General features: G+C 52.9%; 3 protein-coding genes, 1 long non-coding RNA gene and 11 other non-coding genes across 17 annotated transcripts in view; 2 read left to right on the forward strand and 13 right to left on the reverse strand.

Annotated features, from left to right (window-relative positions):
* Positions 1-771: 771 nt before the first annotated feature.
* Positions 772-12743, reverse strand: CWC25 (CWC25 spliceosome associated protein homolog). Of its 3 annotated transcripts, XM_068996685.1 has the most exons (10): positions 12645-12742; positions 11398-11570; positions 9766-10002; positions 5665-5734; positions 5312-5442; positions 5019-5088; positions 3510-3676; positions 2969-3055; positions 2234-2395; positions 772-1542 (listed from the first exon to the last, which is right to left on the reverse strand). In XM_068996685.1, exons 1-10 carry the CDS (start codon positions 12660-12662, stop codon positions 1428-1430), a joined length of 1230 nt encoding a protein of 409 aa, XP_068852786.1. In that variant the 5' UTR covers positions 12663-12742; the 3' UTR covers positions 772-1427. The 3 variants fall into 3 exon arrangements, with proteins under 3 accessions (XP_068852786.1, XP_068852787.1, XP_068852788.1); XM_068996686.1 differs by lacking the exon at positions 3510-3676; XM_068996687.1 differs by lacking the exons at positions 772-1542; positions 2234-2395 and adding an exon at positions 2642-2759 and having other exon boundaries at positions 12645-12743.
* Positions 12744-12787: 44 nt separating this feature from the next.
* On the forward strand, positions 12788-14638 carry LOC138099468 (uncharacterized). The gene is made up of 3 exons (XR_011146721.1): positions 12788-12858; positions 12955-13096; positions 13665-14638. It is a non-coding gene; the product is annotated as an uncharacterized lncRNA (long non-coding RNA).
* Positions 14016-14087, reverse strand: TRNAC-GCA (transfer RNA cysteine (anticodon GCA)). The gene has a single exon. It is a non-coding gene; the product is annotated as a tRNA-Cys (tRNA).
* Positions 14487-14558, reverse strand: TRNAC-GCA (transfer RNA cysteine (anticodon GCA)). The gene has a single exon. It is a non-coding gene; the product is annotated as a tRNA-Cys (tRNA).
* Positions 14639-14828: 190 nt separating the features above from the next.
* Positions 14829-14900, reverse strand: TRNAC-GCA (transfer RNA cysteine (anticodon GCA)). Its single transcript has one exon. It is a non-coding gene; the product is annotated as a tRNA-Cys (tRNA).
* A 383-nt stretch (positions 14901-15283) lies between these two features.
* TRNAC-GCA (transfer RNA cysteine (anticodon GCA)) lies at positions 15284-15355 on the reverse strand. The gene has a single exon. It is a non-coding gene; the product is annotated as a tRNA-Cys (tRNA).
* A 352-nt stretch (positions 15356-15707) lies between these two features.
* Positions 15708-15779, reverse strand: TRNAC-GCA (transfer RNA cysteine (anticodon GCA)). The gene has a single exon. It is a non-coding gene; the product is annotated as a tRNA-Cys (tRNA).
* Positions 15780-16151: 372 nt separating this feature from the next.
* TRNAC-GCA (transfer RNA cysteine (anticodon GCA)) lies at positions 16152-16223 on the reverse strand. The gene has a single exon. It is a non-coding gene; the product is annotated as a tRNA-Cys (tRNA).
* A 933-nt stretch (positions 16224-17156) lies between these two features.
* TRNAC-GCA (transfer RNA cysteine (anticodon GCA)) lies at positions 17157-17228 on the reverse strand. The gene has a single exon. It is a non-coding gene; the product is annotated as a tRNA-Cys (tRNA).
* Positions 17229-17499: 271 nt separating this feature from the next.
* Positions 17500-17571, reverse strand: TRNAC-GCA (transfer RNA cysteine (anticodon GCA)). Its single transcript has one exon. It is a non-coding gene; the product is annotated as a tRNA-Cys (tRNA).
* Positions 17572-19771: 2200 nt separating this feature from the next.
* On the reverse strand, positions 19772-22785 carry RPL23 (ribosomal protein L23). Its single transcript, XM_068996708.1, has 5 exons — positions 22690-22785; positions 22373-22456; positions 21172-21300; positions 20263-20376; positions 19772-19923 (listed from the first exon to the last, which is right to left on the reverse strand). Exons 1-5 carry the CDS (start codon positions 22700-22702, stop codon positions 19841-19843), a joined length of 423 nt encoding a protein of 140 aa, XP_068852809.1. The 5' UTR covers positions 22703-22785; the 3' UTR covers positions 19772-19840.
* On the reverse strand, positions 20970-21103 carry LOC138099518 (small nucleolar RNA SNORA21). The gene has a single exon (XR_011146737.1). It is a non-coding gene; the product is annotated as a small nucleolar RNA SNORA21 (small nucleolar RNA).
* Positions 22786-22925: 140 nt separating the features above from the next.
* TRNAC-GCA (transfer RNA cysteine (anticodon GCA)) lies at positions 22926-22997 on the reverse strand. The gene has a single exon. It is a non-coding gene; the product is annotated as a tRNA-Cys (tRNA).
* Positions 22998-23222: 225 nt separating this feature from the next.
* Positions 23223-23294, reverse strand: TRNAC-GCA (transfer RNA cysteine (anticodon GCA)). The gene has a single exon. It is a non-coding gene; the product is annotated as a tRNA-Cys (tRNA).
* A 308-nt stretch (positions 23295-23602) lies between these two features.
* The window catches only part of LASP1 (LIM and SH3 protein 1), a 37391-nt gene continuing 35107 nt past the window's right edge, over positions 23603-25886 (forward strand). The window contains exon 1 of the mRNA XM_068996696.1: positions 23603-23773. Coding sequence (XP_068852797.1) covers positions 23705-23773 — 69 coding nt within the window. The 5' untranslated portion in view covers positions 23603-23704. The remainder of the gene's footprint in view (positions 23774-25886) is intronic.

The raw sequence follows: 25886 nt of genomic DNA on the forward strand, positions 1-25886 counted from the left end.
CGGCCCGGCACGCCCCCCCCCCTCCCCCCCCTCCCGCAGTGGTACCGCCCGGCCCCGGCAGCCCCGGCCCGTTAAGCTTCCCCCTCGCCGTCCCTGCCCCCCCACCCCCCCCCCCCGCCGCCGCCGCCGCGGTGGTTCGGTCCCTGCCCCCCCCCCCCCGCCCGCCCCCGCGGTGGTTCGCTCCGCCGCGGCCGGCCGAGCCCGCTCCGGCCCCGCGCCGAGGAGGCGCCAAGATGGCGGCGGGCTGAGGGGGTGGGGAGCGGGAGGTGCCATGTCCCGCCCGAGCGGGGGGAGTCGCGGGCGCTGGCGGCGGGAGAGCTCCGGCTCGGCCTGCGGCAGGAGCGGGTAGAGCCGCGGCACGCATTGGGCTGTGAGAGGGAACGACGCTGAGGTGTAACGGACGGAGAAGGAGACAGAGGGGGATAAAAGCCTCGTCCCCCTCCTTCTCTTCCCGGAGATGGTCTCGCCCAGTCGGCGTGACGCGCCCGCCAGGGCCACGCCCCTCTGGGAACGGACCAATCAGCAGCGAGGCGGCTGGAATTATGAATGGGCTGTTACACACGTCACGCGCTGCCATTTAAAGGGCCCGCGGCTGCGCGGGGACCCCGCGGGGACCCTCGGGGACCCCTCACGGCACCGGGACGCGTCCTGCGGGCTGCAGACACCCGAGAAGGAGCTGCTGCAGCCTCCCGAACCCTCACCAACCTTTCCCTCCCGCCGCCAATTCATCCCTGCCCCTCCCACCCACCCCCGCCAGAGCCACAAAGGACATTTAACAAACGGCAGTGAAGTTTCTTAATTAAAAAGGCAAAATAAATCTACGCTGCTGTACATATACACATTACTTACATTACAAAATCCCAGAGAAATATTTGCTGTCGGCTATACGCTCTGCTCATTTCCTTCCCCCCCCCCCTCAGAAACGGCTTCTTTTGGGTCAAAGATCAGTGAAATCTGTGAGCCACCAAAGGCCAGCCACAGCCAGCCTGGCCACCACCACAGAGTGAGGTGTGGATGCCAACGGTGACACTGTGGAACAGGGCTCACGTGGCTCTACCAAATCCCACGGAATTCCCTCACGGGTGGAGCGGTTCTGCTCTGGATTTTAAGGATTAACAAAAATAGGTCTTCAGCCCTGGCATCCGAAAGCAGGGACCAGGCGGCACGATTTGGTAAGAAATGTACAAAAGTGGTACCGGTCAGGGTGGGGAGCGAAGGAGAACTTCTGGCAACACGCTAAAAATGGAACCCAAAGGCTCACGAGGCCTCCAGCAAAGGCCCCAAAGCCCCAAGTCCTGAAGGCTCCCAGGGCTCAGCTCAGGGATCCGGCGCCTCTCCTGGGAGCTGGGAAGTGTTCCTGGAGAGCTCTCACCTTTGGGAACGAGTGTCCACGGAACTCCTGCCCTGGGGCAGAGGCAGGACAAGTTTCACCTCTGCATAAAGTTTTTTTCCAAGGCAGCAGGAGTTCTCTGCAGGGAGTGGATGTTGCGCTTCACCCGATCCTCCAGGGTGGAGGTGGAGGCACTCTCCAGCTTCAAACGGCTGCAGGGAACGGAACCAGAGAGAGAAATCAGAACTCTGAGACTGAAGGAGAGCAGGTTTCGATTCCAGACTGGATATTGGGAAGGAATTCCTCCCTGGGAAGGTGGAATGGATTTCCCAGAGAAGCTGTGGCTGCCCCTGGATCCCTGGCAGTGCCCAAGGCCGGGCTGGACATTGGGGCTGGGAGCAGCCTGGGACAGTGGGACAAAGGCAGGGAATGGGAATGGATGGGATTTAAGGTCCCTTCCAAACCAAATCATTCCACGAAGCTGTGATTTTGTGATCCCAGCTCTGGGCAGCTTCAGGGCTTTGCCTGCCACGAGCACAAGGGATTAAGTTGCCACCTGTGCTCAGAAATGGTTTTATTGTCAAACACAGCTTTCAGTCCCACAGCCTCACAGGGACTTGCAGGCCTCAAACTGTTACAAGCTCCTAAACCCACACAATTTCTATAAAACGCTCCCAGGGTGGCAAAACATCACCAATGCCCAGCTCGAGTGTGACTCCCAATTGGGAATCACCAATCTTTGGGTTAAGAAGCAAATCTGGGCATAGCAGACACCACCAGTTCTGTAGGATACAGGGGAGATGGATCTCATTCCATGATCTGAACCATCCCAGAACACTGAGGCCACCCCTCAGAAGCTCTGGCCTGGATTCCCTTTGGATGAGGAGGTGGTAAAAGACTCACTGGAAGAATTTCCCATCTCTGGTGTCGAGTTTCTCCAGCTCCCGCTCCAGCTCCTCCTCCTTCCGGTGCTTCCTGAGGTTGTTTGCTCTCTCCTCTTCCCTCCACTTGGCGTTTTCCATCATTTCCTGCCGTTTTCGCTCCAGTTCCTCTGGAGAGATCTTTCTGTTTGGGTGGCAAACACCTCTGCTGTGAATCAGCAGCACGCTGGGCCCTGCTCCCCTCACCTTCCACTCCTCAGGATCGTGGAATTGTTAAGGTTGGAAGAGGTTTACATCAAGCAAAGATGATTCAAAACACCCCAAATTAGGGGGATTTAACAGAGTTTTGGTTTTGGCAGCCAATCAGCAAAGCTTGTAAGGACATTTTTAAATATCCCACCCCCCGCCACATCCCAGCAAAAACCTCTTTTCTCCCTCTGATTTAATTGATCTCCAAGGTGTTGCTGTCAGGATCCTTTATTCCTGATGCCAGTGGAATAGAATCTCCTCATTAACACTCCACGAGGCAAAGAACTCCCATTCCTGCCCTGCAGGAGGACCAGCACCACACACAGATTGGTTTGGGAAAAGGTGTCCCCAAGGTGCCAACCAAGCCCAGCAACACCAAAGGGAACCCAAAAATCACACTCTGTGTGATTTTCTGGATATTCCACCTGCCCCACTCCAGTCACAAGAGGAAAATGGGGTTCCCAGGTGCCCCCCAGGTGTCCCTCCCCAAGGACAGGGCCCCACTGACCTGGTGTAGCCCGGGGGGTGCTGGCGCCGGTAGCTCCTTTTGGGGGAAGGGCTCCTGGCTCTGCCCTTCTCCGACCAACTGCTGTGTCTGCAACCCCAAAACACCCTTCCTTAGCACCAAAACCCACACTTTTATCCCGTTTCTAAACTTCCCCTGGGGTTTTTGAATACATTCTCAGGCCGAGGTTATCTCCCCACAGCTGCAGGGTCGTTACCTGGCCACTCTGAAAACAAATCCTGAATAAACTCTGAATTCACTTCTTAATTATTGCATCAGCAAGCAACGAATTCTTGCTTTTATTCTTTTATCTGTACTTAAGAAAGATAATTGAATCAGCCTGAAGAGAACTGAGAGCCCAAATAAAGCCCAGCCACCTCCAGGGTGTGACTGGAGAGAGTGTCCCCAGTAAAAAGTGGGATTTTTCCCCTCCCGGGGCAGCTCCTGCCTTTACACCCAGGACAGAAACGTGGGAGATGGGATAACAGGGATCGGATTCCAGGGAATTCCTGTGCTTTCCCTCACCCAGGTGAGCCCCACTCACTGTTTGCTGTGCTTGGAAGGAGATCCTGAGCCCCTGTCAGAATTCCTCTTGCTGGAATGTCTCTGGGGAGAGCGGGACGGGCTCCGGGAGCGCTCCCGGTGCTTGGGGGGGGCCCGGTCCTGGCTGGGGGAGCTCCGGGAGCGGTGGCTCTGCTGGGAATCTCTCACCTGGAATTCAGAGGGAGCTGCTGAGAACAGAAGGGTGGGAGCAGAGCTCACACAGGCCAGAGTGGATGAGTATTACCACAGGCCTGGTTCCTACGGTATTTCACCGTGTCCCGCAGCCATAGGGAGGAGGAGAAGATCCAGCAGGCAGGAATTGTGCAGCAATTTAATTATTTTATTATTTAATTATTTTACAAACTCTTTTATCGACTTTTTTCTTCTTAGTCTAATTGGACAAAGGATCAGCCACCCCTTGGGGTGATTGGCTAAAATCCTAAAACATCCATTGTCAAAATATTTTTCTACTGTACCATAAACAAGACTTTTCAAGGTTGCAGGTGGCTTGGTTGTTTACATTCCCTGCCACATCTTCTGTGAGAGAGAAAAAGTCTCTCATGGACTTAGAAAATAGCAAGAAAATCCTTGCTAGCAGCATTTTTGTATCTACAGATGAGGTTTGGGTTGGGGTCGATGCCTTTTCCCGGTCTTAAAATCAAGAGTCACACACGGTTAGAAGGGGAAAAGGGATTTTACCTTGGTGTTTATTTTAAGGATCCTTAGGTGCACACATCCAGGTCAAATGCATGGAGATGCACCCTGTTGAGTCTATCTCTGTCTCTCTCTTTGTCTCTCTCTGTCTCTCCCCCTCCCCAACATTGGGTATATCATTATAGGTGTTACTAATTAGCAGATCTATCAAAGATTCCCCAATGAGAGGCTCGAGTGAGCCCCCTCTCCCCAAGGAACCTTCCCCTGGATGGTTCTATCTTGGTTTACAGAATGTGTTCTGGAGAGGACCTTGGGCTCTGGGGGACACTGATCCCTGGCTACAAAGCTTCTAAAATGTTCAGTCTCTCAGCTTGACAAGTCCAAGAATGGAGGCAAAAAGCACTGAGAATACAGAAGTTGTAAAAAAGGTGTAACAGGGGTATAAAAGAAAAGGCAAAAATCTTTATGGCATCAGGGTCACGGCTGAGGGAAGGAATTCCTCCCTGGGATGGATTTCCCAGAGAAGCTGGGGCTGCCCCTGGATCCCTGGGAAGTGTCTGAGGCAGGGCTGGACAGGGCTGGGAGCAGCCTGGGACTGGGGGAGGTGTCCCTGGATGGGCTTTAATGTCCCTTCCAACTCATTCCATGATTCCATGGATAATGAAGGGCATCTAAACAAACCTTACCCTGAATTCCGAGCTGAGGTCCCACCAAGGTGTGAATAATTTTAATTTCAAGGCTTAGATGGCTCCAAATGGAATCTCAAATGTATTAAATCGTGTCCCACTCCTAATCCTCTTCCCAAAACTCCTGTTTTTCCCCACCTCAGGGCACTGAGGGTGTGATACACACCTACCTGCAAGCCATATCCCGGGATTTTGGAAGGAGCAGGCTTCCAGGAGGAATTGTCCACCCTCTTCTGAGCCCTAAAAAGAACCCCAAATCCCTTTTGAAGCAGCTGAACCACAAGAACACATCCACTTTTCACCATTCCATGACTTTCACAACACAACAACGACGCCAAAGCGACAGCACACCAACACCTCATTAAGCATTTAATTAAAAGCACTGATGAGAAAGGCAAGCCTCAAAAGCTGAAAACCAAACCCCAAACGGGAGCTGGTTTGGCTGGAGAAGTTCCAAACTCACTTATTTCTGCTCCTCTCCTCCTCAGTGCCGGAGCTGCTGCTGCTGGAGCTGCGCCGTCGATGCTTCTTGTGCTTCTTCTTCTTCTTCTCCTTCTTCTTCCTCTTCTCCTTTTTCTCCAAACTGTTCTGCAGCTGCAAAACAAAAAGAATTCCCTCAGTGTCATCCCCCCCGTTCAGAACCCCAGGGGAAAACCACCCAATTCCCTGTGGAAAAGCTGCTGGCAGCAAAGCTGAGCTGTTTAAGGGGATTTTTCCTCTCAAATTCCAGGAGTTGAAGGCAGCAAAAAAAGAGCTCAGCTCGTAAAAATTGGGATTTTTTGCTCCTCCACCCCCCCCCCCCCAGCACACACCTACCAATGCTTTGATTTTCTTCATTTTCACCGGGTTGTTCAAAACTTCTCTTTTCTTCTCCTCCTCCCTCTTCCTAAAGCAGGAAAAAAAAATAAAAAATAAGGAATAACTGAGTTTTTTGAGCTCAAACCAAGCCATTTTCATGGGGAGAAAGCATCAAGTGCAAGCTCTGAAAGCCCAGAAAGCAGAAAAAAAAGAGAAATGTTGGGAATTGAGCAGAATTTAGCAAAGCAGGGACTTCTCTGCTCCTTTTAAGGTGAGCACCAGGATTTGTTTCAAAGCTAAATATCCTCATAAAAATGTAAATAAATATATTTATGGAAAAGTAAATATCATTATAAAATGCAAATAAATATCTCGCTAGAAGTGTAAATAAATATGCATTAAAAATCTAAATGTTTTTATAAAATCTAAATAAATATCTTTATAAAGTGTAAATAAATATCCATTAAAAATATAAAGAAATATTTTTATAAAATCTAAATAAATATCTTTATAAAGTGTAAGTAAATATCTTGATAGAATGTAAATATCTTGATAGAAATGTAAATAAATATTGTTATAAAATCTAAATAAATATCTTTATAAAGTTAAATAAATATCTTTATAAAGTGTAAATAAAGATCTTCATAAAGTGTAAATATCTTGATAGAAATGTAAATAAATATTGTTATAAAATGTGAATAAATATCTTTATAAAGTGCAAATAAATATCTTTATAAAGTGTAAATAAATATCTTGATAGAATGTAAATATCCTGATAGAAATGTAAATAAATATTGTTATAAAATCTAAATAAATATCTTCATAAAGTGTAAATAAATCTTTATAAAAGTGCAAATAAATATCTTAATAAAGTGTAAATAAATCTTTATAAAGTGTAAATAAATATTTGCATAAAATGCAAATAAATATCTCCAAAAATGCAAATAAGTATCTTTATAAAAATGTAAATAATTATCTTTATGAAATATAAATATCTTGATAGAAATGTAAATAAATATTTTTATAAAATGTGAATAAATATCTTTATAAAGTGTAAATAAATACTTTATAAAGTGTAAATAAATATCTATAAAATGCAGAGATTTGTAAAATTTATAGGTTTTTATAGAGGTTTTTATCAATTTTAAGCTCTTTATCAAATGTATCATTTAAAGACCTGTAAAAAACATCTTTATAAGTAAATACCTTTCTAAAAACACGAAGGTATTTATGTAGAGAAACCTAAATTTCAATGTAGAGAAACCTAAATTTCAATTTCTAGATACATAAATTTCAATGTAGAGATGCCTACATTTCAATTTATACAGGCATATAAATTCAAATGTATAGATATATAAATTTAAATGTGTGGATGTAAAAATTTAATTGTATATATATAAATTTAATTGTATATATATAAAAATTAATTATATATATGAATTTAATTGTATAAAAATTTAATTGTGTATATAAAAATTTAATTGTATATATAAAAATTAATTCTATTTATATATAAATTTAATTGTATACATAAAAATTTAATTGTGTATATATAAATTTAAATGTGTATACATAAATTTAAATGTGTATATATATAATTTTAACTGTGTATACATATAAATTTAATTGTGTATACATATAAATTTAAATGTATATATAAAATATAAATGTGTATATATAAATATAAACACATATATATAAATTTAATTGTATATATAAATATGAATGCATATATGTAAATTTAGATGTAGATATATTAACTTAAATGTCTATATAATATATATAAACTATATATAAAAATACATATACATAAAATATACATATATATAATATGTATTATATATATGTAATATATATAAATAATATAGATATATAAATTTAACTGTCTAAACATACAAATTTAAATGTAGAGATAAAGAAATTTAACTGTATAGGCACATACATTTAACTGTATATATATAAATGTAAATGTACAGATATATAAATTTAAATGTATAGACAAATTTAACTGTATAGACACAGAAATTTAAATGTATAGACACAAATTTAAATGTACAGATAAATAAATTTAACTGTATAGACACAAATTTAAATGTACAGATGAATAAATTTAACTGTACATCATGTAAATTTAACTGCATGCATATATAACTGTAAATGCACAGATATATAAATTTAAATGTATAGACATGTAAATTTAACTGTATTAGACAGAAATTTAAATGTATAGACACACAAATTTTAATGTACAGGTGAATTTAACTGTATATCATGTAAATTTAACTGCATGTATGTATAAATGTAAATGTAGAGATATAGAAATGTAAAAGTATAGATATATAAATGTAAAAGTACACATATAGAACTGTAAATATAGGGGGATATAAATGTAAATATACACATGTATAAATGTCAAAGTGCACATACATAAATATAAATGTACAGATACATCAATATAAATGTGCAGATATGTAAGTTTAAATATACACATCTATAAATGTAAATATACACATATATAAATGTAAAAGTACACATCTATAAATGTAAAAGTGCACATATATAAATGTAAAAGTACAGATATATAAATGTAAATGTACAGATATATAAATGTAAATGTACAGATACATAAATATAGATGTACAGATATATAAATTTAAATATACACATATATAAATGTAAATGTATAGGTATATAAATGTAAATGTACAGATACATAAACATAAATGTACAGACATGTAAGTTTAAATATACACATATATAAATGTAAATGTACACACATATAAATGTAAAAGTGCACATATATAAATGTAAATACACAGATATGTAAATATAAATGTACACATATATAAATATAAATGTACAGATATATAAATATAAATGTACAGATATATAAATTTAAACATACACATATATAAGTGTACATGTACAGATATATAAATATAAAAGTGCACATATTAATGTAAAAGTGCACATATAGAAATATGAATACACAGATATAGAAATATAAAAGTGCACATATATAAATGTGAATACACAGATATATAAATATAAATGCACACATATAAACTTAAATATACAGATGTATAAATGTAAATGTACACATATAGAAATGTAAAAGTGCACATATAGAAATAGAAATACACAGATATATAAATATAAATGCACACACACATATACACTTAAATACAGATCTATAAATATAAATGCACACATATAGAAATGTAAAAGTGCACATATAGAAATGTAAATACACAGATATATAAATATAAATGCACACACACATATACACTTAAATACACAGATATAGAAATATAAATGCACACATATAGAAATGTAAATCTACACATATAGAAATGTAAAAGTGCACATATAGAAATAGAAATACACAGATATATAAATGCACACACACATACACTTAAATACACAGATATAGAAATATAAATGCACACATATAGAAATGTAAAAGTGCACATATAGAAATGTAAATACACAGATATAGAAATATAAATGCACCCACACACATACACTTAAATACACAGATATAGAAATATAAATGCACACATATAGAAATGTAAAAGTGCACATATAGAAATAGAAATACACAGATGTATAAATATAAATGCACACACATATACACTTAAATACAGATATAGAAATATAAATGCACACACACAGAAATGTAAATCTACACATATAGAAATGTAAAAGTGCACATATAGAAATAGAAATACACAGATATAGAAATATAAATGCACCCACACACATACACTTAAATACACAGATATAGAAATATAAATGCACACATATAGGAATGTAAAAGTGCACATATAGAAATAGAAATACACAGATATATAAATGCACACACACATACACTTAAATACACAGATATAGAAATAGAAATGCACACATACAGAAATGTAAATCTACACATATAGAAATGTAAAAGTGCACATATAGAAATAGAAATACACAGATACAGAAATATAAATGCACAGATCCATAAATCCAAAGCTGCCTATCCAACGTACCCCCCCCCAAACCAGCCCCAGGACCCCTTGCAGCGCTCCCAGCCCCCACCCCACAGCCCTGCCCCGTGCCCCCCCCGAGCTCCCAGCCCACCTGATCATGAAGAGAGGATCCTCCCGGATTTTGTTGGCCATGTCCAGCACGGAGTTGGCCCCGGAGCGGGCGAAGATGGAGCCGGGCAGCAGCGCGGTGCCGCCGGAGCAGCCGGCCTCCTTGTCCTCCACCTTGTCCAGGATGAATTTGTCCACGGGGCGCCCCAGCAGGTATTCCTCCCTGTTCACCATGCCCCCGGGGCCCTGGTACATCCACTCCAGCTTCTCCTCCCTCTTCCTGTGCCCAAACAAAGCCTGAGGCTCGTCCTGGCACTTTGGAGCTCTGTTGGAAGGCTCAGGGAGGGGAGCGGGAATGTTTCGGGTGTTGGAGTTGTTGGGGCGAGGCCAGAGGAGGCTAAAAGATGGGATCAGAGGGATGGGGCTCCTCTGTTGGGAGAGGTGGGATTGTTCGGTGTGGGGAAGCTTTGGGGTGACCTGATTGGGGCCTTTCAGTGCCTGAAGGGGCTACAGGAAAGCTGGACAGGGATGGAGTGCCAGGACAAGGGGGAATGGCTTGGAACTCACAGAGGGCAGGGTTAGGTGGAACAGCAGGAAAAAATTCTCTGGAATTCCCAGAGCAGCTGTGGCTGCCCCTGCATCCCTGGCAGTGTCCAAAGCCAAGCTGGAGCACCCTGGGGGAGTGGGAGGTGTCCCTGCCCATGGCAGGGGTGGCACTGGCTGGGCTTTGAGGTCCCTTCCACCCCAACCCCATTCCCTGAGCAGCAGAGCCACTGAGCCCACGGCTCTCCCAGGGGCACGAGGCAGCACCACCCCAGGCAGTGGCAGCCCCAGAGCAGGGCCAGGGCTGGCTGTCCCTGGGCTATCCCTTGGCTGTCCCTGGGGCTGTCCCTGGGCTATCCCTTGGCTGTCCCTGGGGCTGTCCCTGGGGCTGTCCCTGGGGCTGTCCCTGGGCTATCCCTTGGCTGTCCCTGGGGCTATCCCTGGGGCTGTCCCTGGGGCTGTCCCTGGGGCTGTCCCTGGGGCTGTCCCTGGGGCTGTCCCTGGGGCTGTCCCTGGGCTGTCCCTGGGGCTGTCCCTGGGGCTGTCCCTGGGCTGTCCCTGGGCTATCCCTGGGGTTATCCCTGGGCTGTCCCTGGGCTGTCCCTGGGGCTATCCCTGGGGCTATCCCTGGGGCTGTCCCTGGGCTATCCCTGGGGCTGTCCCTGGGCTGTCCCTGGGCTATCCCTGGGGCTGTCCCTGGGCTATCCCTGGGGCTATCCCTGGGGCTGTCCCTGGGGCTGTCCCTGGGCTGTCCCTGGGCTGTCCCTTGGCTGTCCCTGGGGCTGTCCCTGGGGCTGTCCCTGGGCTATTCCTGGGGCTGTCCCTGGAGCTATCCCTTGGCTATCCCTGGGGCTGTCCCTGGGGCTGTCCCTGGGCTATCCCTGGGCTGTCCCTGGGGCTATCCCTGGGGCTATCCCTGGGCTGCCCCCAGTGCTCTCCCTGGGGCTGTCCCCTGTGCTGCCCCTGGTGCTCTCCCCTGTGCTGTCCCCTCTGCTCTCCCCAGTGCTGTCCCCTGTTCTCTCCCCAGTGCTGTCCCCTGTTCTCTCCCCTGGTGCTGTCCCCTGTTCTCTCCCCTGTTCTCTCCCCTGGTGCTGTCCCCCGTTCTCTCCCCCCGGTGCAGCTCCCGGCTCACCGCACGGTGCCCATGTCCTCGGCGTAGCGCTGCATCTCCTCCCGCGCCCGCTCCTCCTGCAGCTCCCGCTGCAGCTCCTCGATCTTCCTCCTCTCGGCCTCGTGCTTCTGCTCCGCCTTCCACACCTTCTCCACATTGCGCAGCGTCTGCGGGTGCCAGCTCTTCTTCAGGTTCTGGGGGGAGAGGGGATCGTCAGTGGGATCGTCACCGGCATCGCCACCGGGATCGGCACTGGGATCGTCAGTGGGATTGTCACCGGGATCGCCACCAGGATCGGTACTGGGACCAGCACCGGGATCGTCAGCGGGATCAGCACTGGGATCGGCACCAGGATCGTCACCGGGAATGTCACCGGGATTGGGATCGTCAGCGGGATCGTCAATACGATCGGCACCGGGATCATCACCGGGATCGTCAGTGGGATCACCACCGGGATCGGCACCGGGATTGTCACCGGGATCATCACCGGGATTGTCACCGGGATCACCACCAGGAACGGTACTGGGATCAGCACCGGGATCGTCAGTGGGATCAGCACCGGGATCAGCACCAGGATTATCACCAGGATTGTCACCAGGAATGTCACTGGGATTGGGATCGTCAGCGGGATCGTCAATACGATCGGCACCGGGATCATCAGTGGGATCACCACCAGGACTGTCACCGGGATCGGGATCGTCACCAGGATCACCACCGGGATCGTCACCGGGATTGTCACCGGGATCACCACCAGGATCGGTACTGGGATCAGCACCGGGATCGTCAGTGGGATTATCACCGGGATCGGGATCACCACCGGGACTGTCACCGGGATCGGGATCACCACCAGGATCGCCACTGGGATCGTCACCGAGGAGCCGGTGAACGGGACGCGCCGCTCCCGCTGCCCCCGGGGAGCCGCACATTGCTCCCCTGCAGCCCCCTCAGCACCGCCCGAGCCCTCTCAGTGCCCCCTCAGCCCCACCCCCTAACCCCCTTCAGGCTCGCCAGCCCCCTCTCACCCCCCCGGAACACCCCCAGACCACCCGACCCCTTTGATCCCCCTCCCGGTTCCACTCAGCCCCCTCAGAGCCCCCTCAGAGCCCCCTCAGTCCCCCCTCATCCCCCGGTTCCCCTCAGCTCTCCCAGCCCCTTTTATTCCCCTCCCGCTTCCCCTCAGCTCTCCCAGGCCCCCTTCATGCTCCCCCGGGCCCTCCCGGCCGCCCCGGTTCCCCTCATTCCCTCTCTCGGTCCCGCTCCCTCCTCACCAGGTCTCCCCCCCCCATCGCGGCCGCCGGGCGAGCGCGTCCCCCGCCGCTACCGGGACAGGAAATGCGTCATCACCCCGCGCCACCGCTTGTGTTTCCGCGCGGCTCCGACTCTGTGCGTCACTTCCGGCGCGCCCCGGAGGCGGCTGGGAAGATGGCGGCGCCCATGAGGAGCGGTGCGGGAGGAGGAGGGAGAGAAAGAACCGCTGGGGAGGTCCTTCAGCACCGGGCCTGGGGGGTGTTTTCATTCCGTTCCAGAATGGTTTGGGTGGGAAGGGACCTAAACATCCATTCCCATGGACAGGGACAGGGACACCTTCCATTCTCCCGGGTTGCTCCCAAGCCCCGTCCAGCCTGGCCTTGGCCACTTCCAGGGATTTAAGACAAGATCTGAGCCTGTTTCAAATGAGGCTGGTGGCCGCAATCCCAAAGAAACGCCTGGAAATTGCGAAGTGAGTAATTCCAAAGGCACCTAAAGCCGTGGGACAGCTCTGTCCGGCTGCTCTCGTTGCAGTAACGCGCGGAGGGGACGGTCCGTGCCTCTGGCTCAGACTTTTGGTGCCAAAGGGCTCCGGCCCAGAGCTCAGTGACGCACAACCTGCCCCGAGGCGGTTCTGTCACCTCCGGTGGTGCCCGGGCTGGGTCAGAACCTGTGACCTCCCAGTCTGCGGTGGGATAGAAACGAGGATCTCCTGTGTCGGAGCGGGTCAGAGCTGGCGATTTCTCAGGCCAGAACCGGTGATCTCCCATTTTGGAGCTTGTGATGTCCCGGGACAGAACCGGCGATCTCCCGGGCTAGAACCGGTGACTTCGCGGTGGGGCCAGGGCGGGTTCGAACCCGTGACCTCGCGGTCCCCAGCCCGCCGCGCTGCCCCCGAGCCACCCTTCCCCCGGCCCCCCCCGCGCCCCCCCCAGCCCCGCGCCCGGGGCGTGGCTCAGGGGCAGCGCTGCCGCCTGCGGGGCCTGGGGTCACGAGTTCGAGCCCCAGGGGCACCCAGATAATGACCTGCGCCATTCCAGCTCCACAACCGGACTGACCTGGACCTCACAGCCTGGGGGAAACAGCTCAGCACAGCTCATGACTTCTAGAGACGCCTGATACACCCGATTCACTGCTTAAATTAAGGGTAATTGCTCCAACAGGAAAAACTCGGGCAGCAGCTGCTGAGTTGAGCTCGTTTGTGTGGACGTGCAGAACTCAGGGGAGCGGGGGAGAACGTGTCCGAGTGTGATTGTGTCCGAGTGTGATTTCGGGCTTGGCAAAAAGATCACTGAGTGATTTCCGAGAGCTCAGAGGGGTGAGAAAGGTTCCCTGTGCTCTGTGTGTGAGGAGGTTCTGGAGGAAAAAAAGGGGTGAAAAAGCAGCAAAAGAGGGGGCGCCTGGAGTTGAACCAGGGACCTCTTGATCTGCAGTCAAATGCTCTCCCACTGAGCTACACCCCCCTGGGACACCTCCTCCACCAAGGGAATTTAAAAACATTTCTTGGCAAAGCGACAACTTTTGCTCTCCGGGGCTTGGATTCCTTTCCTCGACACCGCCCTGAGCGCTTTCATGGGCCTGCCGAAGGTACGGGCACTGAAACGGGACAGGTGATGGGAAAAAAGGAGAAATTCGGCCAGTTCTGATGCCTGCAGAGAATTAAGAACAGACAAACCCCACCCAAGGCAGTGAGTGGTGCTCGCCCAGAGCACAAGCCCTGCACTTCCCCAGCGCTCAGGGCTGCAGATCCTCGGATGCTGGAGCTCTGAACCAACGCTGAGCGCACGGAACGAGCTCAGAGCTCTCCGTGGTTCTTCTGTGGCAAATTTTTGGCAAAAGGAAGGTGGAAGGAGGAGGAAAAGAGGGGGCACCTGGAGTTGAACCAGGGACCTCTTGATCTGCAGTCAAATGCTCTGCCACTGAGCTACACCCCCTGTGCCAAGGCTTGGAAAAAGAGCAATAAAATCCCTCAGACCCAGCTCAGGTTTTATCCCCACTGCGGCTGAATCTCCCAGCCAGCCCCACACAGAAATAAATGTTGTGTCTTGGCCTTGTCACTGCCCCAGAGGTTGGATTCCTGCAGGATTTTTCTAGTGGAGTGCTCAGTTTTTAATCCCGCGGCTCCCAGCGCTGCTGCTGTGCGGGCACGGACACTGTGGGGGTAAAAAAAAGGAGGAATCCTCCTTTTTTTTTTGAGGAAAAAGAGGGGGCACCTGGAGTTGAACCAGGGACCTCTTGATCTGCAGTCAAATGCTCTGCCACTGAGCTACACCCCCCTGGCACACCTGGAACCATTCCTAAAATCCCAGGTTTTTCTCTCTGTGGCTTGGATCCCTTCACCTGACAGGTCCCTGTACCTGCCACAGGCTGTGGAGGGAGTGTGAGGGGATCAATGATGGGAATTCTGAGGAATTCTGGGAATTCTGAGAAAAAATGGGAAACGGTGGCTACAGAGAATTCAGAACAGGGAAAGGCACATGCAGACAGTGGTTCCTCACCCAGAGCACACCCCCTGCACTCTTCCAGGGCCTTGCTGCTCCCACCGAAGCTCCCACCCCGCATTCCCTGCCCAGCACAACCTCCCGCATCCCACAGCAGCTTCCCGACCATCCAGTGGGAGATTTGGGCAAAAGGAAGAGGGGAAAAAAAAGGGGAAAAGAGGGGGCACCTGGAGTTGAACCAGGGACCTCTTGATCTGCAGTCAAATGCTCTGCCACTGAGCTACACCCCCCTGGGCCAGTGGGGGGCCATTTAAAAATATTTATTTGAAAAGTAACAAGTTTTTCTGTCTGTAGGATGGTTCCCATTAATTGAGAGCTCCCTGTGCACCTCGGTGTGCCTGGAAAAGGGAGAGAAACGCCATAAATTAGGAGGAAAATGACTACAGAGGAAACCACACGCAGGCAGCGAGTGGTGCTCACCCTGAGCGCGACCCCGGCGCTTTCCCAACAGTCAGAGCCGCAAATCCTTTGAAGCTGAAGCTCCCAAGCAGCGCAGAACAAACTCACGAGGTCCAACCAGAGCTCTCCAACTTCTTTCTGGGAAAGGTTTGGGCAAAAGGAAGGTTGAAGGAAGAGGAAAAGAGGGGGCGCCTGGAGTTGAACCAGGGACCTCTTGATCTGCAGTCAAATGCTCTGCCACTGAGCTACACCCCCTCTTTGTGCCCTGGCACCCCCCTCACAAAATGAAACATTTAAAGGGTGCTCTTCCCAAATCCCTGAACTCTCTGTTCCCGAGGAATCGGCTCCTGCTGCGGAACCTGCGGCGCTGCAGACGCTGAGTCCCTGCACTTCCACGCGGGGCCAGACGACCTTGGCCCAGTTCCTCCCCAGTTCCCTCCCTTCCCAATCCCAGTCCAGCCCCCGGAGCGCTCTGAGCTGCTGCGGAGCCTCTGGCATTTTCCCTTCGCTTCCATCCCTGACTGCAACAGGGAAAAGAACGAACAGGAGAGGAGGCCGAGCTGCCGTTCCTCGTTTGCCTTCCAGTGACCAAATCCCCCCGAAATTGCCAGGGAAAAGCAGCAAAAGAGGGGGCGCCTGGAGTTGAACCAGGGACCTCTTGATCTGCAGTCAAATGCTCTCCCACTGAGCTACACCCCCCTGGGGCAGGGCCTGCGCCAGGGAAGTTTAAAAACGTTTGTTGGGAAAAGGAGAAGTTTTTCTGCCCGTGGGTTGGAGCCCGGTACCCGACAGCTCCTGCGCAGCCCGGTGTCCCTGACAAAGGTACGGGCAGTGAAACGGGATAAAGGATGGCAAACAGGATTCCTTTCGTTCCGTTTCCCAGCCCTGATCCCATCCGGGATATTCCCCGTTCCATGTCCTGGCTGGATCCAGTTCGGGTTTCCTCCCATTCTGTATTCTGGCCATTATCCAGTCCGGGTTTTTCCCCATTCCAGATGTCAGCCCTGATCCAGTCCGGGTTTTCCCCCATTCTGTATCCCACTGCAATCCAGTCTGGGTTTTCCTCCATTCCATGTCCCATTGTAATCCAGTCCAGGCTTTCCTCCATTCCGTATCCCACTGTAATCCAGTCCGGGTTTTCCTCCATTCCATGTCCCACTGTAAGCCAGTCCGAGTTTTCCTCCATTCCGTATCCCTCTCTGATCCAGTCCGGGTTTTTCCCCTTTCCGTATCCCGCTGGAATCCAGTCCGGGTTTTTCCCCATTCCGTATCCCGCTGCAATCCAGTCCGGGTTTTCCCCCATTCCGTATCCCGCTCTGATCCAGTCCGGGTTTTCCCCCATTCCGGATTCCAGCCCGGATCCCGGCTCAGTTTTTCCCCATTCCAGGGAATTTCTCCCTGCAGGGAATGAACCGCAGAGGAAGGCTCAGACAGTGACGAGCTCCTGCGAGCGCTTCCTCACCCAGAGCACACCCCCTGCACTCTCCCAGGGCCTTGCTGCTCCCACCGAAGCTCCCACCCCGCATTCCCTGCCCAGCTCAACCTCCCGCATCCCACAGCAGCTTCCCGACCATCCAGTGGAAGGATTTGGGCAGAGGAGAGGTTGGAGGAAGAGGAAAAGGAGGAGAAAAGAGGGGGCACCTGGAGTTGAACCAGGGACCTCTTGATCTGCAGTCAAATGCTCTGCCACTGAGCTATACCCCCTGCTCTCCATGGGCATTCCCAGCTGGAATCTCCGTGCTCATCACCATCCCAGCAAAGCTCTGCTAATTAATCCCGGGACAAAATCCAGATCCTCCTGAAATCCTCCTCCCTTTCCTCACCACGGCCCCCCGATGCTGCTCTGCCCTGCTGGGCATCAGCTGCTCCCCCCTGGCCAGCAAACCCCGCACGGGGCCTACGCACAGCTCGGGGGCAAAACGTGGGAATTACGGGCTCCCCACCACATTTTTGGGGATAAAAAGAAGGAAAAGAGAGGGGGCACCCGGATTTGAACCGGGGACCTCTTGATCTGCAGTCAAATGCTCTGCCCCTGAGCTATACCCCCACCTGGGCACAGTAGCCAGGTGAGCTCCTTGTGGCCACTGAGGTGGCTCTGTCACATTCCAGAGCTAGCCGGCCACACTCTGGCTGCTCCCAGCCCTGCCTGGCACACCCAGCCCTCCCTCCCTGCCCTCCAACCCCATCCCGGGGCTCTCACCATGCTCCGGGTAAGGCAGGTACTGAATTCCCACCTGATTCCCTCTAAAACATCCCAAATGTGGACAAGGGAAAGGAACATTCCCAGCACCGACTCCAAAATGTCACCTCAGGCTCTCGGCTGCGTCTCTGTTTGGTCTCAGGGTGTGCCCAGCCTGGCTCTGGAATTACTGCCACGGCCTCTGGGACACCAAAAATCCCCCCCCAAAATGTTTCATCCAGCTCTGGGGCTGTGGAAAAAGTCCTCACGAGCCAGGTGTTAAAACAGATCCGCAAGAGCAGCTTTATTGGGGTGGTTCCTTACACGAAGGAGGTCCCTGCACCTCTGGAATGACGGGCCCTGCTTGGGAAGCCAGAGATCCCCGTTCAGCTGCAGGTTTGGAATGCTGGGATCACACCCAGAGCCCCGCTGTGCCCTTCCAGGGGCTCCAGGGAAAGATCCACGAGCTCCGAAACCCTGTGGAAAACAGAGCGAGTGACCCTCAGGACGTGCAAGTCCTCGGCCAAGTTTCCTCCTGGTGCCTGTGCCCAGCTCTGGGGTATCCAGAAATCCATCGGGAATGGTCAGAGAGGTTGGAGAACACAAAGTGGGGCCAGGGCTTTGTCCAGCCCTCCCTGGGGTTGTGCTGCTGAATGCCAGAGCTGTCGATGCCTTCCCTGCTGCGGGAACGAGCGGCACTAAAGGCATCAGGAATGGCACAGAAACATCAGGGATGGCACAGAAGGCATCAGGAATGGCACAGAAGGCATCAGGAATGGCACAAAAGCATCAGGAATGGCACTGAAGGCATCAGGAGTGGCACAGCAGCATCAGGAACGGCACAGAAACATCAGGAATGACACAGAAACATCAGGAGTGGCACTAAAGGTGTCAGGAATGGCACAGAAGGCATCAGGAATGGCACTGAAGGCATCAGGAATGGCACAGAAGCATCAGGAATGGCACAGAAACATCAGGAATGGCACAAACCCATCAGGAATGGCACAGAAGTATCAGGAATGGCACAAACCCATCAGGAATGGCACAGAAGTATCAGGAATGGCACAGAAACATCAGGAATGGCACAGAACCATCAGGGATGGCACTAAAGGCATCAGGAATGGCACAGAACCATCAGGGATGGCACTAAAGGCATCAGGAATGGCACAGAACCATCAGGGATGGCACTAAAGGCATCAGGAATGGCACAGAACCATCAGGAATGGCACAGAAACATCAGGAATGGCACAGAAGGCATCAGGGATGGCACAGAAGGCATCAGGGATGGCACAGAACCGTCAGGAATGGCACAGAACCATCAGGAATCTCCACAAGTGCAGCAGGCACCAGCTCAGTGCCAGAACTGCAGTGCTGGGGGCACCCCCTTGGTTTGGGGTCGGGGTGGGCACCGGGGCCCCAAAACCAGGGCGAAGCCACCCCGTTGCCACCTGTGGGCCCAGGGGCGAGGCTCCCCCCAGCCCGTGGGCCAGGAGGACCCAGCTCCCACCCAAACCATTCCTCGTTCTACAAACACCAGGAGAAGCACGCAGAGCTTCCCAGAGAGCCCCAGCTCTTCCCTGGACATCCCTTCCCACTCTGCTCCTGGAGGTTCTGAGCTGATCCCGAGCTGATCCCGGCTCTCCAGGTGCCAACTGGCACCCAGGGTTCAGCTCCAGCCACTCCTCAGGTGACAGCAGTGGCCTCCCCGTGTCCCCATCACGGGCCCAGGGACATTCCTCAGCTCCCTCTGTCCAGCTCAGCTCCAGGCACTGTTTCACTCTGCACCGTTAAATTGCCCATTCCAGAAGAAAATTCCGGGAATTCTCCAATTCTGGGAGCTCCTGCACCAAGGCAGAGCTGCCACGGACTCTTCCCAGCTCCCATCAGAGAAAGGATCAACTCAGGATCACTGAAATTTGAGCCATTCCAGGTTATTTTTCAGGAAGCTGCCTGAAAAACAGAACTTTTCAATCCCCCAATCCCATTTTCCTGCCGGAGCACACACAGAGCTCCATAAAAAGTTTCCCACCACAATCCTGCTCCTATTTGGCAAGAACAACACCATGGAGTTGGTACAAGGAGTTTTATTTTGTGTCCCTGGCCAGGGGCAGGATCAGGATCGGGATCAGGATGGGGATCAAGCGATGCTCCCGGCGTTGGAGGCGATCCTGGGCCACAGATCCGCACATTCCTTGGCCACGGGGCCTGTGATGGCCGAGCCTGGAAAACAGGGACAACACCACAGGGTTAGTTCCTCCCTGAGAGGCTGGGATGAATTCCCAGAGCAGCTGTGGCTGCCCCTGGATCCATGGAAGTGCTGGATGGAGCTTGGAGCAGCCTGGGATAGGGGAAGATGTCCCTGCCCACGGGAACGGATGGCATTTAAGGTCCTCCCAACCCAAACCAGGCTGGAATTCTGTGATTTAGAGGTCTCAGATGGTTCAGGGCAGCATTTCCCGCTCCCAATCCCACTCTGGATCCTTTCCCCCAGCCCAGCTCAGCCCCGTGGGCGCTGCCAACCCCGCCGTGTTCCCGCTGGGATGCAATTCCCACGCTCACCTTTCATCTCCCCTTTGTTGTTTACAATCACTCCTGCGTTGTCCTCAAAGTACAGGAACACCCCATCTTTCCTCCTGTAGGATTTCCGCTGCCGGATCACCACTGCTGGGTGCACTGGGGAGAGAAAGCGCCACGGACATCAGGCTAAACACACAATTCCAGAAGAGATCCCACAGGAATCAAACCCAAGGCACGGATTTGGGGTGGTTTTTGTTTTGCACCTCCTGTTTGTGGGGTTTCACCATGGAAAATTACAGTTTGTAGTCAAGGGTCCCCTTAAAACTGACCATGAAACACCTGCAGCTTGGAAAATCCAAGGTTTTCCCGCTTTCCCGCCTTCAGTTTGAAATAAATTATTCATTCACGAATAATATTCAGCAAAACTCCTCTGGAGCAGGAGCAAACCCATGGCAGGGGGTGGAACTGGATGGGATTTAAGGTCCCTTAATCATTCCACGGTTCCAGAATCTTTAATTTTACAGATCCCTCTGACATCACTCCTCCTTTACTGACGGACACCTGGACTCAGGAGGAGACACTGGGAAGAAATTCCTCCCTGGAATGGGTTTCCCAGAGAAGCTGTGGCTGCCCCTGGACACCTGGAAGTATCCCAGGCCAGGTTGGATGGGGCTTGGAGCACACTGGGATAGGGGAAATGTGAGCTTTGAGGTCCCTCCCCTCCCAGGCCATTCCACCATCCCCAGACCCGATGTCCCACCACTGATTGAAATCAACAGCACCAGGAGCTGCCACTTCACCCAAAAGCGGCGCCTTTGCTCTGCCCTTCCACGACAACTCCCTGGGCCACGGCACGGACCCAGCGAGTGCTTTAGAGAAGGGGGAGGTGACTCTGCAGGGACTCCGCGCCCGATCCCCGCGGCATTTCGGGACAGCAGCGGTGCCACTCACCCTTCTTCCGCAGCTCCGGCTTGCCCTTCTTCACCGTGGCCATCACCATGTCACCCACGCCGGCCGCCGGCAGCCGGTTCAGGCGGCCCTTGATGCCCTTCACGGAGATGATGTAGAGGTTCTTGGCCCCTGCGGAGAGCGGCGCCGCAGTTATCCCGGGATAGCCGCGAGCGGCACCGCAGTTATCCTGGGATAACCGGGAGCGGCACCGCAGTTATCCCGGGATAGTCGCGAGCGGCACCGCAGTTATCCCGGGATAGATGGGAGCGGGGCCGCAGTTATCCCAGGATAGCCGGGAGCGGCACCGCCGTTATCCCGGGATAGATGGGAGCGGGGCCGCAGTTATCCCAGGATAGCCGGGAGCGGCACCGCCGTTATCCCGGGATAGCTGGGAGCGGCACCGCCGTTATCCCGGGATAGCCGGGAGCAGCACCGCAGTTATCCCGGGATAGCCGGGAGCGGCACCGCAGTTATCCCGGGACGGCCGGGAGCGGCACCGCCGTTATCCCGGGATAGATGGGAGCGGGGCCGCAGTTATCCCAGGATAGCCGGGAGCAGCACCGCCGTTATCCCGGGATAGATGGGAGCGGGGCCGCAGTTATCCCAGGATAGCCGGGAGCGGCGCCGCCGTTATCCCGGGACGGCCGGGAGCGGCACCGCAGTTATCCCGGGATAGTCGCGAGCGGCACCGCAGTTATCCCGGGATAACCGGGAGCGGCACCGCCGTTATCCCGGGATGGCCGGGAGCGGCACCGCCGTTATCCCGGGACGGCCGGGAGCAGCACCGCAGTTATCCCGGGATAGTCGCGAGCGGCACCGCCGTTATCCCGGGATAGCCGGGAGCGGCACCGCCGTTATCCCGGGATAGCCGGGAGCAGCACCGCAGTTATCCCGGGACGGCCGGGAGCGGCACCGCCGTTATCCCGGGATAACCGGGAGCGGCACCGCCGTTATCCCGGGACGGCCGGGAGCGGCACCGCAGTTATCCCGGGACGGCCAGGGACAGCTTCCCGTGTCCCCCCTGCAGGGACACCCAACAGCGCTGCCACTGCCACCGGCACAGCGAGAGCTTTGAGAAGGAAAACCGGGGCTCGCGATCTCGTTGAGCACCTCGCCCTACGCGTTCCTCCGGCGGCTCTTTCTCCGCCGGTTCCCGGGGGTCTCCTCCCCGCTGCCCCCGCGGTTCCAGCCCCGCACTCACCGGTGTTGTCGGCGCAGTTGATCACAGCCCCCACCGGGAGACCCAGCGAGATGCGGAACTTGGCCCCGGACGAACCTCCGCGTCCTGCGGGTCGAGAAGAGCGTTAAGACCCCGGCACCGCCTCACGAAGCGGCCGCGGTCGGCGCGGAGCAGGCCCCGCAGCCCCGGGGAGGGCGGCGGTGACATCGCCCGCGACATCCGCTCCCGCCCGGGCTCAGACACCTCTCCCCGATTCCCCGCTGCGCCGGGGCGACCACGGGGCCACCGGATGGCGGCGGATGGAGCCGGATGGCGGCGGAGAGCGGCGCCCGCCTCACCTCGCTTCGACATCTTGGCGCCGGAAGAGGCGGCGGCTGTCACGTGACGCGCCCGCCCCGCCTCGGCCCCCGCGCGCGGCGCCCCCTAGCGGCGGCGGGAAACGCGATACCCCCCCCCTCCTCACCGGTACCGGGAACACCGGGAGCAACCGGGAGGGGACGGAAAGAGCAACCGGGAATAATTCGGGTGAGGAAGCTTTGGGTAAACGGACCAAAAAAAAAAAAAATGGAAAACGAGGGGGCACCCGGATTTGAACCGGGGACCTCTTGATCTGCAGTCAAATGCTCTGCCACTGAGCTATACCCCCGCTGCTTCCAATGGGCCGCTAGGTGTCTCTTTATCCCTCACCCCCACGCATGCGCAGTCCCCGTTCCACGCGCGGACGCCGCGACGCGGCGTCCGCGCGTGGAACGGGGCCTGCGCGCGCGTGCAAACGCGACGCTCCCGCCTCAACCCCCTCCCCCACCCAAAAACCGCCAAAAAAACCGAAAAAACGGCAAAAAAAAAAAAAAACTTAAAACCACAGCGCGCGAGGGGGCACCCGGATTTGAACCGGGGACCTCTTGATCTGCAGTCAAATGCTCTACCACTGAGCTATACCCCCGCTCCGCCGCGCGCCTCCCCCCGAGCGCTCCGCTCTACCCGCGCCGCGGGCCCAAAGGTCGCCGGTTCGAATCCCGCCGCGCCCTTGCGATGCAAATTTCTCGCGGTTTTTTTTTTTCGCCGTTTTTCGCCTTTTTTAGGGCTTTCTCAGCTCAGCGCCGCGCTCCTAAGAGGGTGCATCCCCCTTCGCACGCGTGTTGCGTGTGCGCGCAAGCGTAGGTGACCGCCCCGCCCCCGCGGTCCCTCCCACTTTTCCTTTTTCCCCACCTCCTCCTCCCCCCCCCCCTTCCCGACTATTTAAAGTCGCGACATCGCGGGCGGCGGCTCAGTGGAAGAAGAAGGAGCAGCAGCGGCGGTAGAGGAGGGTAGGAGTGATTTCTTTTCCCCCTCTCCACGCGAGTTTTTTCAGCCATGAATCCCAACTGTGCGCGCTGCGGGAAGATCGTGTATCCCACGGAGAAGGTGAACTGCTTGGATAAGGTGAGGTCCGGAGGGTCGCACGTGGGGAGTGGGGATAAGGATTTGGGATTTTTTTTTCCCATGGGATCGCCTCTGGATGCCATGAGTTTCCCCCCTGCCCCACCGGGGTTTTTTTCCATGGATTCCCGGTGTCTTGGGGGGGGATCTCCCGCACTCCTCCAGCCCCCCGCGGGTGGCACTTCCTTGTGGACACGGCTCTCCCTCCGCCCTTTTCCCGGGAATATTTCCACGCTTCCCACTCGAAACCACCCCCCGCCCCCCTTTTTTCCTGGGGGTCTTTCCAGGCTGAATCCCCTCGCGGTGGGACCCCATTGTCCCGTGGCTCCTTCCAGCTCTGGGGGACTCCAGGGAATGTGGTTCCCTCCCACCCCCCACTTCCCAGGGATCTCTCCACACTTCCCAACCCCCTTTTTCCCGGGGGTATTTCCACGCTGCCCACGCGTGTCCCGGGGGTCCCAGGAGCCCCCGGTGTCCCGAGGGAGGGGACAGGGACGGAGCTCTTTGCCCGGGGGGCTCCGGCTGCGTCCCCAGCTTTTCCTTCCATATGAAATATTTCGATTTATTTGAATCTCTCCGATTCCAAGGCAGCACATCCGTGTGGAGGCCCAAGGAAAGCAACAGTTAACGCTTCCCTGAAACCGGGAACCTCATCTGGTTTCCATTATCCAGCTTTTTCCCCGTGTCTTTTTTTTTTTGTTTGTTTGTTTTCAAATCTTCCATCCCAATTGATACTTCCCCGTTCCAAAATCCCATCCCTCCACTCCGGGGCTGCCTCCCTTCACCTGGAGTGTCCCCCCCTTTTTTTTTTTTTTTTTTATTTATTTCTTTTGGAATATTTTCCCCTCAAAACCAAAGCTCTGGAGGAACCTGGTGGTGGGGTCTCCATTCTTGGTGCTGTTCCCATGGGATTTACTTTCCTCTGGAGCCACTGTCCTCCCCCTCCTCTCCCAGGCTTCTGGGACAACCAGTTTAGGGACTAAAAAAAGTAACTGGGAGAACGCTCCGCTCTCCAGCGGCATTCCTGAGCTCCGGCAGACCCTGTTGCTCGCATTTTTAAGGGATGAGGCTTCTTCCTGAGGCTGGGAATGGCTCGGAGCTGAACTATCACCCCCGAGTCCTGGGATTTGGGGGCACTGAGTGGCTCTGAGAGCCACCAGGAGCTGCAGGATTTCGGGATTGGGGATAATAGGAAGGGGAAAAGGGGGATTGGGGATATTTGGAAGGGAAAGGGGGTGTTGGGATTGGGGTAATAGGAAGGGAAGGGATTGGGGATGAGTGGAAGGGGGGTTCTGGGATTGAGGATAATAGGGAGGGAAAAGAGGTGCTGGGATTTGGGCTAACTGGAAGGGAAGGGGAGTGTCGGGATTGAGGCTGATTGGGAGGGAAGGGGGATCCCAGGATTGCAGATAAGGGGCAGGGAAGGGGGGCCTGACCCGTCGCTGCCCCGTGCTCAGGCTCTGCCCGGGCCCTGTGCCCTGGGAGCCGTGAGCTCCAGGACACGATGGTGTATTCCAGCTGTCGGGAGCAGCCAGGAGCCCTCAGTCACCATCTTGTCCTCCTCGGCCTCCTCACCTACTTCCTCTTCCTAAAAACCGTGGCACAGCGGGCTCGTGGCACGGCTCACCCCGCCCTGAGAGCGCCTCCGGCCCCCGTTTTACCGGGAGAGCTGCCCCACTGTCCATAAAACCCTCGGAGTGACTCTGGCCCCGCTTTTCCCAGAGCAGAGTCCGAAGGGCAGCCGGGGCGCGTCCGCACGAGTTGTCCAGGGAGGGGACAGCCACAACCTTGGGGTGCCTGGCATGTGCCCACTTTGCCCCCTGGAGCCAGGGAAAGTCCGCTTCCCTTTGGGATTTATGGAAAACGCGCCGCTTTAGCGGGAGCGGGAGCGCCTGGCCACGGCGCTGACCTGGCGCTTGCCCCTTGGGCTGCCCCGAGTGGCTTTGGGGACACTGCTGTCCCTGCCCCCACGGGGACGGGGCCGCTGCTGGCTCTGGTTTCCGCTGGGGAAGTGACACCCGGAGCAGCTGCGGAACCTGCGGAGGGCTGGGCTGGGCTGGGCTCAGCCTAAGCTGCGCAGGGCCCTGAGCTTCACCCAGGGTTTATGTCCAGCCCA

Source organism: Aphelocoma coerulescens, chromosome 27, assembly GCF_041296385.1.
Source record: "Aphelocoma coerulescens isolate FSJ_1873_10779 chromosome 27, UR_Acoe_1.0, whole genome shotgun sequence".
In the NCBI taxonomy this organism is placed as follows: Eukaryota; Metazoa; Chordata; class Aves; order Passeriformes; family Corvidae; genus Aphelocoma; species Aphelocoma coerulescens.